Here is a 17,364-nt window from a genome sequence, read left to right on the forward strand (position 1 = left end):
GGAGCAGAAAAACTCAGCCGATTACCCAATCCTGATTACATGCTAGAGCTCCCTAGGGGGTCAGGCTGGGCCAAGCACTACTCCTGAAAGCACACCCCTGCCTGGCTTCTTCCCCTTCCCTGTCCAGCTTCTTCCTCAGTCCCTAACCACTTACTCTGGGAAACCCTTCCTTAGTAAATCATTTGCACTCAAATTTTCATCCCAAAGTTTATTTCTGGGAACCTGACCTAAGATAGAAGAATATCAAATAACTTTAAATTTGTATTCCATTCCTGGACAATAATATCTAAGTGCTCAAATACATTAACATTTTTAATAAATCCTATAATTTCTTATAAATGGTGTTATTATGTTGTATTTTGTTAATATCCATTGAACTTGTTATGTAGACATATAAAACACCACTTTTATAATCTTGTTTTCCTACTTCTTTTTAATCTACAAGTTCTGAGTGGGCATGAAACTCAGGGGAACACTGTTCAAACTCTATATGACCTAAGCTTGCTCAAGTCAAAAGATATTTTAAGGTTCAGATTATCACAGAACCGAGGAAAAGATGAACTGTCAGGCTTCACAAAGTACAGGAACGAGGCAGATCCATGGCTCTGAGTGGCAGAAATTTATGATCATCAGTCTGAGTTTGCACCATATACGTGACACAGCTATGGAAGTGGTATATTTCTTGTAACATACAGAAAGTGTAATAAAAATCTACTTCTCTTCTAGGGTTAAAAACTTGACTCAGTTTCATGGAATTTTATTTCTGTTGTCTGGGAAGGAAATATGATTGCCTCCTCTTGGGTCTGGCACTCACCTTTGACCCAGTCTGGTATGGCCAGGTCTTGGAGTGGTAGGGAGGTAATAGTGGCTGAGGGCAGGTGTAGATTCTGTGATAAGCTGCTTAATAAGGAAAGACTCAGTTCAGTTCAGTTGCTCAGTCGTGTCTGACTCTTTGCGACCCCATGAATCACAGCACGCCAGGCCTCCCTGTCCATCGCCAAATCCCAGAGTTCACTTAGACTCATGTCCATTGAGTCTGTGATGCCATCCAGCCATCTCATCCTCTGTCGTCCCCTTCTCTTCCTGCCCCCAATCCTTCTCAGCATCAGAGTCTTTTCCAATGAATCAACTGTTCGCCTGAGGTGGCCAAAGTACTGGAGGTTTCAGCTTTAGCATCATTCCTTCCAAAGAAATCCCAGGGCTGATCTCCTTCAGAATGGACTGGTTGGATCTCCTTGCAGTCCAAGGGACTCTCAAGAGTCTTCTCCAACACCACAGTTCAAAAGCATCAATTCTTTGGCACTCAACTTTCTTCCCAGTCGAACTCTCAACATCCATACACGACCACTGGAAAAACCATAGCCTTGACTAGACGGACCTTAGTTGGCAAAGTAATACCTCTGCTTTTGAATATGCTATGTAGGTTGGTCATAACTTTTCTTCCAAGGAGTAAGCGTCTTTTAATTTCATGGCTGCAATCACCATCTACAGTGATTTTGGAGCCCCCCAAAATAAAGTCTGACACTGTTTCCACTGTTTCCCCATCTATTTCCCATGAAGTGATGGGACTGGATGCCATGATCTCCATTTTCTGAATGTGAAAGATTAATGGATGCTCAAAAAATACTCTTGAATATATAATACTACAAATAAAATCTGATATTCCTCAAATAACCCTGTTGAATAGTGTTTCTACATTTAAAAAGCTTACAATTCTGCAAAGTAGATATTATCAATTCTGATCTCAAATAAGACCTTTGAGGCATAGAAGGATTAAACAGTGGACAAAAGCTAGTAGGTAGGAGAGCTGAAACTTGAACTTGGATCTTCTTTCATTTCAATGCTCTTTTGAGGATAGTACTTCTTATTACAGGATGACCTGATAGCTCTGACACCAAAGAGAAGGTAGGAAACAGGAATGATGGCTTAGCTGCACCTTCCTAAATGATCTGAATCAGAGGGACCACATCACAACAGTCATTTCGCCTTGAAATGTAAAGGAGTTTGGTAGAGATAGTTCCTCCCAGCTCACAGGTATGTCAAAATGCAAGGCATTTGACCCAACACATCCAACATTCTATAAATAATCTTTGAACCGTTCAAGGCCCCTGGAACTTTTCCCTCTCTTTCTTTGCGTTTGTTTTTATTACCCCAGAATGCTTCTGTGTGCTTGTGTTTCTCTGGACATGTTAAATGCATTTCTTGTGCCTTACTACACCTTATCACTGTAGCATGCCTTTTCTATTTCTCCACACTTTACACTCTTCTTTTGGCTATCTTATTTCAGTCTATTTCTCCTGTCTTACCTTTAAATACAAGAATCTTTTATTTGTACTGACTACCAGGAGTTGGTGATGGACAGGGAGGCCTGGCTGGCGTGCTGCGGCACATGGGGTCGCAAAGAGTTGGACATGACTGAGCAACTGAACTGAACCCTTCCTATTGCAACCACTCTTGCTGATCAACTTGCCTGTTAACTCTTCCTCTTATTCCAGGAACTTTCCCTGAGAGATCCTTCCTTATATGCTTACTTTCCCCCAGATTTAGTACTATCTACTCATACTGCATGTAGTAAACTACTTTTTGTGTGTGTTATTGCTGGTCTTTTTATGTAAGCATCTTGCACCTCAGAGTATGGAGGGGGCTGGGGTCATGCCTCCCACTTTATATTCAAGCACCTAGACCAAGAATTAAGCATGATAGAGAGTCAGGAAAATAGTGTTGATTATAATATGTCCATGCACGTGTCTGTGCTAAGTCGCCTCATTCGTATCTGACTCTGTGTGACACTTTGGACCGCAGTCCACCAGTCTCCTCTGTCCATGGGGCTTTCTAGGCAGGTATATTGGAGTGGGTTGCCATGCTCTCCTTCAGGGGATCTTCCTGACCCATGGTTCCAACCTTCATCTCTTAATGACTCTGGCATTGGCAGGTGGGTTCTTTACCGCTAGTGCCACCTGGGAAGCCCGTAATACGTCCATAACTCCACTCAAATCCATTTTTATAGGCAAGGGGCTCTGACATTCTTTGTTTTTCATCTTTTGTCATTTAAGTGTGTAAGTTTCACTTTTATATATAGTGATGAGATCTGGATTTTGGGATAAAGGAGTTGGATTCAAACTTTGTCTCTGTTTCACATGAACTGTGTAACCTTGAACAAGTCACTTAATTATTATTATTTTTTTGGTCAGCTTCTTCTACTGTTAAACGGTATCCTAAAACCTATACTAGCCCCTCACAGGATTGTTGTGAGGAAAAATGAGTTAGTGTCTGTAAAAGAAGTTACCAATGTGTAAAGCACTATGTAAGGGATAATAAACACTGTCCCTTCATGTGCTTCCTCTCCCTTAACATTTTTTTTTTTCCCTTTCCATCTAAGAAATAGCTATTTATGGATAGGGATCACTTAGCACTCTTGCTGTAACATTTCATTTTAACCCTTAACTTGGGACATTACAAGCACCTTGCTGATGGACTGTGGTGAGATGTGGAAAGCCCATAAGCCTAGTTCTTACACACCTTGGCTCAGATTTCAACAACTGCCATTTATCTGAATGCCTTTTATTTGCTTTTTCTGAAACAAAAAGCCTTCCTTTTATTTGTTCATTCATTTACTCATTAATCAAATTTATTTTGATTGCCTATCAGGGGCCACAAAGCAAAGTAGTGCCTTTAGATATTGTTGGACTTAGTGAAACAATCACATGGCAACTGACTCTAGTAGATAGTAAGGATTATAGTAAGTGTACACTGTGTGCAGAGTGGAGAAAGATCATTTCTACCGAGGAAGGGAAGCGTGTGTCATGAAAGACTTCAGAAGAGGTACTCCTCTATCTTGAAGACTGAGTAGAGGGGGAAGTGGGCAACTCCATCCATGGGATTTTCCAGGCAAGAGTACTGGAGTGGGGTGCCATTGCCTTCTCCAAGTAGAGGTGAAAGAAATAAGCAAAACAATACCACTCTGGGATTCAGGGGCAGCCTGGCCAGAGATTTCACTCACCTGTTGCTATGGATTTAGTACCTATTATGTACCAGACCCTTATGCTTGGGTTATAGGGGTCAGTATAGGCATCCGGGGTGGGATGGTGGAGGTAGAAAGAGGCGGCTAGTCAGGTTATGAGCAACCTTTAACAGTCCTTTTACTCCATACTAGTATATATGGGAAAGGGTTAAAAGGATGTGTGAATCTGCTGCTACTAGCCCCCTCCTTGATAATTCACTGGAACCATTTACCCCAGGAGGTTAGACACAGTAGAGAGCTTTACTGCACACTGGGCTGCATGGTCTTAAAAGAACAGGTTAAGAATTGAAAGAGGCACGAGTACCCCAATGTTCATCGCAGCACTGTTTACAATAGCTAGGACATGGAAGCAACCTAGATGTCCATAGGCAGACGAATGGATAAGAAAACTGTGGTATGTATACACAATGGAATATTACTCAGCTATTAAAAAGAATGCATTTGAATCAGTTCTAATGAGGTGGATGAAACTGGAGCCTACTATACAGAGTGAAGTCAGAAAAACACCAATACAGTATATTAACGCATATATATGGAATTTAGAAAGATGGTAACAATGACCCCATATGGGAGACAGGAAAAGAGACACAGATGTAAAGAACAGACTTTTGGACTTTGTGGGAGAAGGCGAGGGTGGGATGATTGGAGAGAATAGCATTGAAACATGTATATTACCATATATGAATAGATTGCCAGTCCAGGTTCCATGGATGAGACAGGGTGCTCAGGGCTGATGCACTGGGACTGACCCTGAGGGATGGGATGGGGAGGGAGGTGGGAGGGGGGGTTCAGGATGGGGAACACGTGTACACCCATGGATGATTCATGTCAATGTATGGCAAAAACCGCTACAATACTGTAAAGTAATTACCCTCCAATTAAATAAATAACAGAAGAGGTTAACAGGGATACCTGGCGTGCTGCAGAGTTGGACATGACGGCAACTGAACAACAGTATCTAAGTGACAAGAACATTCACACTCGAGGAAATTCAGGTAGTAAATAAACGTGGGAAATATGTCATTTCATGAGTAAAGAAACACACATTCAAACAAGACGGGACCTAGTAAGCAAGAAGACTCAGGCTGTTAAGGTGATGGGGCAGCAGGCACCCATCACCTTAGAGAATCGGGTAAATGCGAAAATCTCTAAGGTTGGGAAAGTGAGGGATTCTGTGTGTTGCAACTGAGAACTGGAATTCAGGCGTGGGGAGCGTAGTGAGCGCGAGACACTGCACCGGATGGTGAAGTGAGGGGCAAGGAGTTGGAGCGAGACCGGTTCCTACGCGCCAATGAAGGCCAGGTGCTTGCGCGTTTCTAAGTAACTGATAAGCCCGCCCTAACACTTTCGTAATTGGCTCAGGAATCCACCAATAGGTACACAGGAGGAACTTCCCGCCACCTCTGGCGCCCGCTTTTAAACAGCCGTGTAATATTTGCAACTGCGGGCGGACTTCTCAATCAAGCTTGAAAAAGGCGGGGACTTCCGCTTTTAAGCCCCGCCCTGAGCCAGCAAAGCCCCGCCCACCAGCCCCGCGTCTAGACTGCAATTGAAGGAAGCGGCTGCTCCTCAATGGCCTCGGGGCTCAGTGGGTTCGGTTGTGAGTAGGAAGACGCTAGCGGGTTAGAGCTGGGGTGAGGTATTTCTTAGAAGGTGGTGTTCCTCGGGAGCTTGAGTGTCACCGCTGTGACAGCATCCGCGGCCTCCGGTGAGTTTCGCTTCTTGGCTGAGTTTGGGGCTGGGATAGGAGGATGTGCGGGGTCCTTGGGATCCTGGTCAAGGCTTCCCGGAGGACTGATCTCCTCCCTCCCCAAATCCCGGTGTGGTGGATTGCTTGCGGGTCGCGGGGCTCCGCCTTTGACTTTGAAGTGTTAGCCAGATCTCAAGTTCCTATTTGGGAGTGACGTTTGGGAAGCATCCTCGCCTCCTCCAGACTGCTAGGGTAACCCCGAGACCCTGCCCTAGGGACTCCCGTGGTGGTTACCCGGCGCTGTGCCTGGCTCACAGTGGGTGCTCTGTACACGTGTGTTGACCGAGTGCAGGTGACCTGGCAGCCCAGGCCAGCAGCCCCAGGCATCCTGGGCTCTGTGGTCCTTCGTTCTCGCGGTTCCTGTTTGTTGTACCATAGTTGAAGCCAAACGGAGTTCCTTGGTAAGGACTTGGCTTATTCGTTCAGCCTGTGGGTCCCTACTGGCAGCATCCTCTGGGCACCCTGAATGTATTTGTTCAAGCTGTTGTCCTTAGTATTGGACACAGGTTATTGTCATTAGCCTTTATGTCTGTTTTCTTTCCTTACACCAAGTCCTGATAAACTTTGTAATCTTGACAGTGCTTGCAAGTAATTGTTGAATGAATAGAACAGGCCTCTTAATTAAGCCTAGTATGTTGCAAGTCTGAAACAGACTAATGTTCTTTGGCTGTTTCCATTCTTGAAGCTAGCATATAAGCAAGTAAGTAGCATTTCCTACCCCCTAGGGCGAAGAGTCGGACATGACTGAGCGACTGAACTGAACTGAGGGCACTTAAGAACCACTTTTGTGGCACTTAGCCTTTTCTGTCGTACAGCCATGAACTTGAGTCTGATTTAACCTGAATTTTGCCATATCCTTCACAAAGAGAGACAGTGATTATGCACTTCCTACATGTGAATGCACTCAACTAAATGAGTTGAAATTGAAGCCATAAGAACAGTACAAGAAATAAAGACATAAAGTGCCAGAGTGACTAAATTAATGAAGGAATAGAATTAGGGGGGCATCTTGAAGAAAGAGTTATTTTTATCGCAGAAAAAGTTGCATTATCTGAAGGAGGGTTTCACACACAGGGCACACTCACCTTTTCTCAGATATACTGAATGCTGTCCGTTTGTTTAACATCTTTTGTAGGTGGCAGAGTTGTATTCATCAGTAACATGTTATATAAAAAACAAAACTAAAATGTATTGATTGACACATACTATAGGGCACTTTACATACACAAATCTTGTGGATCCTCATAACCAATCTTTGAAATAGTACAGCTTTTATTAAATGAAACCCTATTTTATTAATGAAGAATGGAACCAGTTGTGCAAGTTTGCACAGCTGATAAGCAGGCGAGCCAAAACCAAGCCCAGGTTGTTTGAATGAGTACCCTCTTTCTAAACCACATACAGCCATGCTGTGTCCTTTAAGATCTATTTCTAATCTAAATAGATTTCTGTGAAATCTGTTTCTTCAGCCTTCTTTTCTTCTTCAGCATAGTTAATTTGTGCTGTGTACTTTCTCTATTACAGGGTTTGTTATCAGTTCAGTTCAGTTTAGTTGCTCAGTCACGTCTGACACTTTGCAACCCCATGAACCGCAGGACACCAGGCCTACCTGTCCATCACCAACTCCTGGAGTTCACTCAGACTCACGTCCATCGAGTCGGTGATGCCATCCAGCCATCTCATCTTCTGTCATCCCCTTCTCCTCCTGCCCCCAATCCCTCTCAGCATCAGGGTCTTTTCCAATGAGTCATCTCTTCACATGAGGTGGCTAAAATATTGGAGTTTCAGCTTTAGCATCAGTTCTTCCAATGAACACCCAGGACTGATCTCCTTTAGGATGGACTGGTTGGATCTCCTTGCAGTCCAAGGGACTCTCAAGAGTCTTCTCCAACACCACAGTTCAAAAGCATCAGTTCTTCGGTGCTCAGCCTTCTTCACAGTCCAACTCTCACATCCATACATGACCAATGGAAAAACCATAGCCTTGACTAGACGGACCTTTGTTGGCAAAGTAATGTCTCTGCTTTTCAATATGCTATCTAGGTTGGTCATAACTTTCCTTCCAAGGAGTAAGCGTCTTTTAATTTCAAGGCTGCAGTCACTGTCTGTAGTGATTTTGGAGCCCCCCAAAATGAAAGTCTGACACTGTTTCCACTGTTTCCCCATCTATTTCCCATGAAGTGATGGGACCGGATGCCATGATCTTAGTTTTCTGAATGTTGAGCTTTAAGCCAACTTTTTCACTCTCCTCTTTCACTTTCATCAAGAGGCTTTTTAGTTCTTCTTCACTTTCTGCCATAAGGGTGGTGTCATCTGCATAGCTGAGGTTATTGATATTTCTCCCGACAATCTTGATTCCAGCTTTTGCTTCATTTAGCCCAGCATTTCTCATGATGTACTCTGCATATAAGTTAAATGAGCAGGGTGACAATATACAGCCTTGACGTACTCCTTTATTAGTGCATAAATATGGAATCTGAAAAAAATTGGTATAATTGATCTTATTTACAAAGCCAAAGTAGAAACAGATTTAGAGAACAAACCTATGGATACCAAGGGGAAAAGGAGGGGTGGGTGGGATGAATTGGGAGATTCAGACTTGACATATGTACATTGTTGATACTATGTATAAAATAGATAACTAATGAGAACCTATTGAGTAGCACAGGAAAGGCTACTGAGTGCTCTGTGGTGACCTAAATGGGAAGGGAAAAAAAAAAAAAAAAGGAGATAATATCTCATTCACTGATTTAACACTGTAGTTCAGTCAGTTCAGTTGCTCAGTCGTGTCCAGCTCTTTGTGACCCCACAGACAGCAGCACACCAGGCTTCCCGGTCCATCACCAACTCCCAGAGCCTGCTCAAACTCATGTCCATAGAGTCGGTGATGCCATCTAACTACCTCATCCCCTGTCGTCGTCCCCTTCTCCTTCTACCTTTCCCAGCATCAGGGTCTTTTCCAGTGAGTCAGTTCTTTGCATCAGGTAGCCCAGGTATTGGAGTTTCAGCTTCAGCATCATTTTCTCCAAAGAAATCCCAGGGCTGATCTCCTTTCAGTCCAAGGGACTCTCAAGAGTCTTCTCTAGCACCACAGTTAAAAGCATCAATTCTTCGGTGCTCAGCTTTCTTTATAGTCCAACTCTCACATCCATACATGAGTACTGGAAAAACCATAGCTTTGACTAGACGGATGTTTGTTGGCACAATAATGTGTCTGCTTTTTAACAACTATATTCCAATAAAAAATTTTTAAAAATAGTACAAAAAGTTACTTGTAAAACAAAAATAAGTGTTGGTTGGGTGCCTCATTTGTGTAAAGTGTGCAGGAGATAGATTTTAATAATTCTGCCTTTAGACTGCCTGTAAGATGAGGCAAAAACAATGCTGCTTTTGCTTTTTAATATTTTATGCAATTAAATATCCATTAATCTTTGTCATTCCAAGGAGGGAAAAGAAAACAACCAGGGACAACAAAATGAGTACTACATGGGACATAGAACAGTCTTGGTAATAGGTTCAGAAAAGAAGTTATCTAAGAAGAAAGTATTAACCAGCTTGCTACTAAGAAAAACAAGTACTGTACACTTACTCTGCATCTTGATTTTTTTTTAATGATTAAAGTATAGAGAAATACTTCATTATTAGTGACACATTGTTGCCAAATTTATTCAGAAGTACTTTTGCTAGGGCACATGCTCTTTTTGATATGTTGCTAGTTTTCAAGATGGTGTCCCCAAGTCACACTTTCATCAGCAATTCATGAGGATGCCTGTTTCTTATAAAATAGCCACCACTAGGTGTAATCAAAGTTTTCCAATTTAGTGGTTGAATATCCTATTCCATCAGTTGTCCATTTTAATCTGAGTTGTTTGATTTCCTTTTTGTCTGTGCTGGGTCTTCGTTGCCGTGCACTGGCTTTCTCTAGTTGCTGGGGCTCCTCTTGTTGCAGAGCGCAGGCTTCAGGAGTTGTGGCACATGGGTTTAGTTGCTTGGCAGCATGTGGGATTTTCGTGGACCAGGAATTGAACCCATGTGGCCTGCATTGGCAGACCGATCCTTATCCACTGTACCACCAGGGAAGTCCTCTTTCTCATTTCTTTGTGAGATAGTTTGGTACTCTTACATTTTGCAAGTATTTATCTCATTACTATTATTTTATCTTTATATATATATATTAACATATTTGACTTGCTAATGATTGTTTTTGCTACATACAATTTTTTTTTTCTGGTTAAGTTTCAAGTTTTTCTTCTTTATGGCTTCTGAATTTACTATCTTGCTTTTTTTTTTAAAAGCAGCTTCTTTTATTGTTCTGAATATTAAAGCCTCTGGTAGAAGTAATTAGTATATGATTAATATGCAGAAGAAACACGTTAGCTTTTATTTTACATTTCAATTAAAACACTAATTATCTTTCTAGTCACTTTTTTTCAATGGTGAAGTAAGTTTATCAAATATACTTTTATGCCTAAAACAGTTTCTTATGGTCTCTGACAGTTTGCGCTTTTCAGAGGAAAGCTAATTTGTACCTTTTCTTCCTCAGTGGAGAGAGATTTTGTTCTTTCAGATAGTTTCAAAAATTTCTTCTTTATGATATGTTTTGGATTTAAAACACCATTCAAAAAAAGACAGTTGTCTTTTACATTTTCTTCACTTGTAAATACCTTGTATAATTCACTGTTATCTATTAACTGTTCGAGAAAAAGTAGTTTTTTTTTTTTTAATAGCTATATTTAGCAACAGGCTCTTGTAAATCTCAATGTTCTTTTTCAATATTCAACAGGAATTGATGGCAGGTTAGTGAAGGGTAAAAAAAAACCCCAAAACAAAACCCTCTCTCCTTTTACCTAATAAAAGAGAAGTTAATCCAAATTTTGTATTCTGGCTTTAAGTATAAAATTCAGGAAAAAGTGGACAATATCATAAAAATTAGAAGCAGGAAAGATTATATCTGTCTGGACAATTCGGTCTTTAAGGTCCAGCTTAACTACATTTCTTTTAAGGTGCCAGGATTTAAAGAGGGTTGTACTTTCATTATCTATTATCTATAATATTTCATTATCTGTTATCGATAATATTTCTGCTGTCTTTAGTGAACTTGATGTTCAGCTGAAGTAGTGAAAAATCCCTAGAGACGTGTGTGTGTCTGTCTGTCTGTCTGTGTGTCTGTGTGTGTCTGTGTGTTCCCCTTAGCGCTTCAGCTACATTCTAGCCTCTTCGCCATATTCAGGTCTCCATCTCCTGCTGTATACAGAGGGTTCTTGTAGCCGCGGAGTGGAGACAGGGCTTAGATTCCCCAAGTGTCTGTTTTCCCTCTCAGTGAAGAAGGGTGCGTGTCCCTTCCTCTGTGTTGCCCTGGCACAGGAGCAGGTCTAGTCTGAGAAGCAGAGGCTGGAAGGGTTTGTTGACATGAGGAGTTTGAATTCCTAACGCTGAAATGAATGTGGTGGTTGTAGGGACCAGAGAGGAGAGGAGTAAAGAAGTTGAACCACAAATTAGAGCTTGGCCAAGAAACACAATTCAGTCCTTGAAAAACAAACAAAATTTGGCTTACGGGAATTATCAGCATTGACATTTGTATTTGTGTTCATGTGTAAAATCATATTTCATCTATTCTAATATGCACATTTTCTTTTCACGTTTTTTTTAAAGGCTGCTCCCCACGGCTGACAGGAACTTAGTTCCTTGACCAGGAATTGAACCGAGGTCACAGCAGTGAAAGCACTGAGTCCTCACCCCTGGACTGCCAGGGAGTTCCTTTCTTTTCACATTTTAACATCTGTAAAGTTGGACCTCATTTTAAAATTAACGATTTGCCATAATTTAATTGGCCACATCTTTTTCTTAGCAGTACAAACGAAACTGTGTTATACAATCAAGGGCACCTTTAATCTGATGAAGTGGAATAGCTTTTGCTGTAGAGCTACACAAAAGTAGCTTACATGGCTTACATAAAAGTTTGTGATCTTAGTCCTCAACGGTTAACATGCAGGAGCTAAGTTCTTCATGGTAAAATGTGTTTGGATTGCCGGGTCTGTGCTTCGCATTTCACTTTCAATTTAATGACAGTTTAGAGGCTGAAAAGTACAGTCCATGAGCTGTGGCCCAGGCTCACATCAAAGTGCATTTCACTGGCACACACACGAGTGGACTGAATAGAGGGCAGTATTAGGCCATGTGATTGATGGCGCCTGCCTCCTTTTTTGTCAGGATTCTTCGGAGCTTTGAAATTCTGGGCAGGTTCTGTGGACTGTCAGGCTTCCTAAGTGTTATTTAAACCATCAGCTGTCTTTTGACCATAAAGTACTTGAAAACCCATCTCCTGCTGCCGCAGCAGTGACCATTCTCCAGGGAACACTTGCTGTCGCTTTTGGACAGTGGTATAGCTTTACATCCTTCACTCATGTGTTTCCTGAGTGCTTTTTGCTAGAACCTGGTTTGATCAAGCTTAAGAGCTGGAATCAAGATTGCCGGAAGAAATATCAGTAACCTCAGATATGCAGATGACTCCACCCTTATGGCAGAAAGTGAAGAAGAACTAAAAAGCCTCTTGATGAGAGTGAAAGAGGAGAGTGAAAAAGTTGACTTAAAGCTCAACATTCAGAAAACGAAGATCATGGCATCCAGTCCCATCATTTCATGGGAAATACATGGGGAAATAGTGGAAACCGTGTCAGACTTTATTTTTGGGGGCTCCAAAATCACTGCAGATGGTGACTGCAGCCATGAAATTGAAACATGCTTACTCCTTGGAAGGAAAGTTATGACCAACCTAGACAGCATATTAAAAACCAGAGGCATTACTTTGCCGACTAAGGTCCGTCTAGTCAAGGCTATGGTTTTTCCAGTGGTTATGTATGGATGTGAGAGTTGGACTGTGAAGAAGGCTGAGCACCAAAGAATTGATGCTTTTGAACTGTGGTGTTGGAGAAGACTCTTGAGAGTCCCTTGGACTGCAAGGAGATCCAACCCGTCCATTCTAAAGGAGATCAGCCCTGGGATTTCTTTGGAAGGAATGATGCTGAAGCTGAAACTCCAGTACTTTGGCCACCTCATGCGAAGAGTTGACTCATTGGAAAAGACTCTGATGCTGGGAGGGATTGAGGGCAGGAGGAGAAGGGGACGACCGAGGATGAGATCATGGACTCGATGGACGTGAGTCTGAGTGAACTCCAGGAGTTGGTGATGGACAGGGAGGCTTGGCGTGCTGCGATTCATGGGGTCGCAAAGAGTCGGACATGACTGAGTGGCTGAACTGAAGAGCAGGACATTTAACACATTTTTGTTGTGTGCTCTGTGGAGTTTGCCAGGTTGTAAATGTTTTTTTTTTTTTTTTTTGGTAGCAATCATTAACACAGCATATAGTGGCTCTCTTTCTGGAAAACACGTTTGTATTGGTGATATTCAGAAGATGAAATAAGAACTTCCCTAGTGTCCAGTGGTTAAGATCCCATGGTCCCACTGCAGGGGGCTCGGGTTTGATCCCTGGTCAGGGAACTAGATCCCATGTGCCACAGCTAGCACAGCCAAATAAATGTTTAAAAAAGAATGAAACAAATTGTGGTGGATCCTACCTGTGTCATATTTAATACATCAAATTAGAGTGTATTCTTAAAATTGTTATGTTTGGGCATATCTGTGGTTTATTATTATTTTTGTGTGTGGACAAAAATCTTACTGTTTTGAGTTATGCTTTCCAGACCACAAGAAAGGTCTAGTCATAGGTTTATTAGCTTTTGGCATTTTTTCGTCTTTTTATGAATTTCTGTTATAATGCCTATTTTCTGCGAATCATGATTTAATTTGTAAGGGCTCTCTTTATATTGATATCTGGGGACACTGATCACTTGTCATGCACAAGTTACATATAGCTTCTCCCCGGCTGCACCTGTCTTTTCGTGTATGGCATCTCTTATGTAGTTTGCTCTGCAGTAGTTTTTGTGGGCTGTTTAAAAACTAAGCATCTTTTTGTTCCTGCAGAAGGACCATGTCACTAGACTTTGGCAGTGTGGCCCTGCAGACGCAAAATGAAGACGAAGAATTTGACAAAGAAGACTATGAAAGGGAGAAAGAGGTAAGTTATTCAGAAGAAGAATTCTAAGCCTAATCTTAAACAATTTTATATTCTAACCAAAATTAAATCATTTTGTGTCATTTCAAAGGTTTATAGTTCTTTTTTTCCCCTACCCTGAAACTTGATTGGCATTTTAAACGGTAGATGAGTGGAATACTTCCTTTTTTTGAGACAAGAATAAAACACAACTGTGTATGATGCCATCAGTTAAATGGTTAGATTCTTTAAGATCTTTGCATTTAGGAGGTAGTGGTTGATCTTGGAAGCAGAGATACACTTGCATGGGCAAGTCAGCAAGGTTCTTTGCCTCAGTTATTCCACATCCTAAGTGGAGGCAGATGATAAACAAGCAAACAAAGTAATTTGTGTGAGTGGTAATTTAGCACTGATAAATGATAGGGAAACAAAATATAGTGATATTAAGGCAACTGGCTGGGAACCAGTTGGGAAGGTCCCTTGGAGGAGGAAATGTTTGAGCTGAGCCTTGAGTCATGAGATGAAGCAGAGACACCGAAGCCCAGAAGGAGTACTCTAGCCCAAGATGCAAGTGTTAAGCCTGGAAATTGAGAAGAGAAACCTCCATATCTGTGAAATAGCCAGAAGGCTTTGGTGTTGGGATTATGTGAGCAAGGGGTTAGTGGTAGAGGCAGGTGAAGAGGTGCCAGATCATGGGATGTCATGGGAAGATGTTTGTATTTTTTTCTAGGAGTAGTGGGGAGCCAGTGGAGGATTTTAAGCAGGGAAGTGATGTCTGTTTATATATTTGAAAGATCTTTCTGAATGCTGTGTTTGGGCAAATAGATTTAAGGAGAAAAGGAGTAAGTGTGTTTACACTTGGCCCAGTAGTAATAGTAGCAGCCGGTGGGAATCAGTTTGATTGCTATGATTGTTTTTAGTTTGAGTCAGATTTCTTGATTGACTATAATAACAGGTTTTTGTACTGAATGTTGATATGACCCATTTTCTTTTTTTCTTTCAAGTGTCTTTTAAATTTTTTATTCATTATAGTTGACTTACAATGTTGTGTTAGTTTCAGGTGTCCAGCAAAGTGATTTATTTATCTTTTTCGATACTTAGATTCTTTTTCATTGTAGGCTATTATAAGATACTGAATGTAGTTCCCTGTGTTTATACAAGAGGCCCCTGCTTGGTTATTGCTTTTACATATAGTAGTGTATATATGTTAATCCCAAACTCCTAATTTATTCCTCCTCACCTTTCCCCTTTGGTAAACATAAGTTTGTTTTCTATGTCTGTGGGTCTATTTCTGTTTTGTAAATTCCTTTGTATCATTTTTTTAGCTTCCACATACAAGCGATATTACGTTTGTTTTTACCATCTGACTTGCTTCACTTAGTATGATAATCTCTAGGTACATCCATGTTGTTGCAAATGGCATTATTTCATTCTTTTTTATGGCTAATATTCCATTGTGTATATATACCATTGTGTAAATCTTCTTTAACCATTCGTCTGTCAGTGGACACTTAGATTGCTTCCATGATATGACTCATTCCCCAATATGTCAAATAATCATTTTGTCTTGCCTGGAAAATTCCATGGATGGAGGAGCCTGGGAGGCTGCAGTCCATGGGGTCACAAAGTGTCGGACACGACTGAGTGACTTCCCTTTCACTTTTCACTTTCATACATTGGAGAAGGAAATGGCAGCCCACTCCAGTGTTCTTGCCTGGAGAATCCCAGGGACGGTGCGGCCTGGTGGGCTGCCGTCTATGGGGTTGCACAGAGTTGGACACGAATGAAGTGACTTAGCAGCAACAGCAGTAGTTACCATGGACCATTTGTATTGATTGGAAGCAATGAATGGAGTCAGTTACCATGGACCATTTGTATTGATTGGAAGCAATGAATGGGGTCAATTGCCACATGGCTGGCAATAGCATTAGGGTAGAGACAAAGCTGGCAGCTTGGTGGATTTTGTTTATAGACATGTACTGTTTGTTTGCACAGTGTTTTTGAAAAATTGAATCTAAATTTAAAGATGGAAAGTTTCATGTAGCAGTCCAGAGTATCTGGCCTGTCTTGAAATAGGCCACATGTAGCCTGAGTCTTCACACACTAGTAGGTGGGCTGGAGCTGAGCAGTGGCTCTCCCATCCAGCTGGCCATGGTGCCCCCCACCCCAACTCCTAAACAAAACAAAGCAAAACATGGACTTGTGCCCTTGAACCCACTAGCTTCACTCTTGTAAATTCTCTGCCAAGTCATCGAGGGCATTGGAGTTTGTGACCCCTGCCAGGGTTTCCAGATTTTGATAGGGGCCTTCACAAGGATTGCTGTGGCAGAGATGGGGTTGAGGGTTCTCTGTTACTTTTTGAACTCACAGCATGGGTAGTTCACCGGAATTTAGCTGCTGGGATTCTTGAGAGGATCAGTTTGAGTTATTATTATACTAGACTTTAAAGACGAGAAAAAATAATCCTGACAGGTGATTTTTTCCATTGGAAATGGTGGGTAGGATATTAGAGAGAACTTACTGCCAGGTGTATTGTGTGGTGAAAGTTTTAAACGTGGTGTTGGTTAAGGAGACAGTTAATTCTAGATGATACAGAAGATAGCCATTGGGATCGTTCTTTGATAGATTATGTGCTGGAGTAGGGAATTTCCAGAGGTGATCTTAAGAGGTTAAATATATGAGAGTGAGTGTTTCTAGCACAGTAGAAGAAAATAGCTAGCTAACTTCGACTCTAACATGATTACTATGGATAATAAATGTTATCCATATGCTAATGAACGTTAAATGTTATCCAAATATTAATAAAAAGTGTTTCATATTTATTAATAAGTATTTTACCTTTTTAAAAAACAGCTGCAAAGGAAGAAGTGAAATCAGATGTTAGAATTTCAGCGAAAAATAAAATTCAGAATTTTTCTAAAATTTCAGCCGTATATATATTTTGTCATCAAATGGTCAGTTTAGTCACTCAGTCGTGTCCAACTCTTTGTGACCTCATGGACTGCAGCACGCCAGGCTTCCCTGTCTATCACCAACTCCCAGAGCCTACTCAAACTCCTGTCCATCGTGTCGGTAATGCCATCCAGCCATATCATCCTCTGTCATCCCCTTCTCCTCCTACCTTGAATCTTTCCCAGCATCAGGGTCTTTTCCAATGAGTCAGTTCTTTACATCAGGTGGCCAAAGTATTGATGTTTCAGCTTTAGCATCAGTCCTTCCAAAGAATATTCAGGACTGATTTCCTTTAGGATGGACTGGTTGGATTTCCTTGCAGTCCAAGGGACTCTCAAGAGTCTTCTCCAATACCACAATTCAAAAGCATCAATTCTTTGGTGCTCAGCTTTCTTTATAGTCCAACTCTCACATCCACACGTGAGTACTGGGAAAATCATAGCTTTGACTAGATGGACCTTTGTTGGTGAAGTAAAGTTTCTGCTTTTTAATATGCTCTCTAGGTTTGTCATAGCTTTTCTTCCAAGTGTCTTTTAATTTCATGGCTGCAGTTAAACCATCTTCAGTGATTTTGGATCCCCCCAAAATAAG

The 17,364-nt window shown here is 41.4% G+C and overlaps 1 protein-coding gene across 17 annotated transcripts in view; it reads left to right on the plus strand.

The window, feature by feature from the left end:
• Positions 1-5,608: 5,608 nt before the first annotated feature.
• The window catches only part of CEP152 (centrosomal protein 152), a 104,234-nt gene continuing 92,478 nt past the window's right edge, over positions 5,609-17,364 (plus strand). For all 17 annotated transcript variants that reach the window (XM_042252497.1, XM_042252498.1, XM_060418044.1 and 14 more), the window contains exons 1-2: positions 5,609-5,729; positions 13,752-13,845. In XM_042252497.1, the coding sequence (XP_042108431.1) occupies positions 13,759-13,845 (87 nt within the window). In that variant the 5' untranslated portion in view covers positions 5,609-5,729; positions 13,752-13,758. The remainder of the gene's footprint in view (positions 5,730-13,751; positions 13,846-17,364) is intronic.

This window comes from Ovis aries, chromosome 7, assembly GCF_016772045.2.
Source record: "Ovis aries strain OAR_USU_Benz2616 breed Rambouillet chromosome 7, ARS-UI_Ramb_v3.0, whole genome shotgun sequence".
In the NCBI taxonomy this organism is placed as follows: Eukaryota; Metazoa; Chordata; class Mammalia; order Artiodactyla; family Bovidae; genus Ovis; species Ovis aries.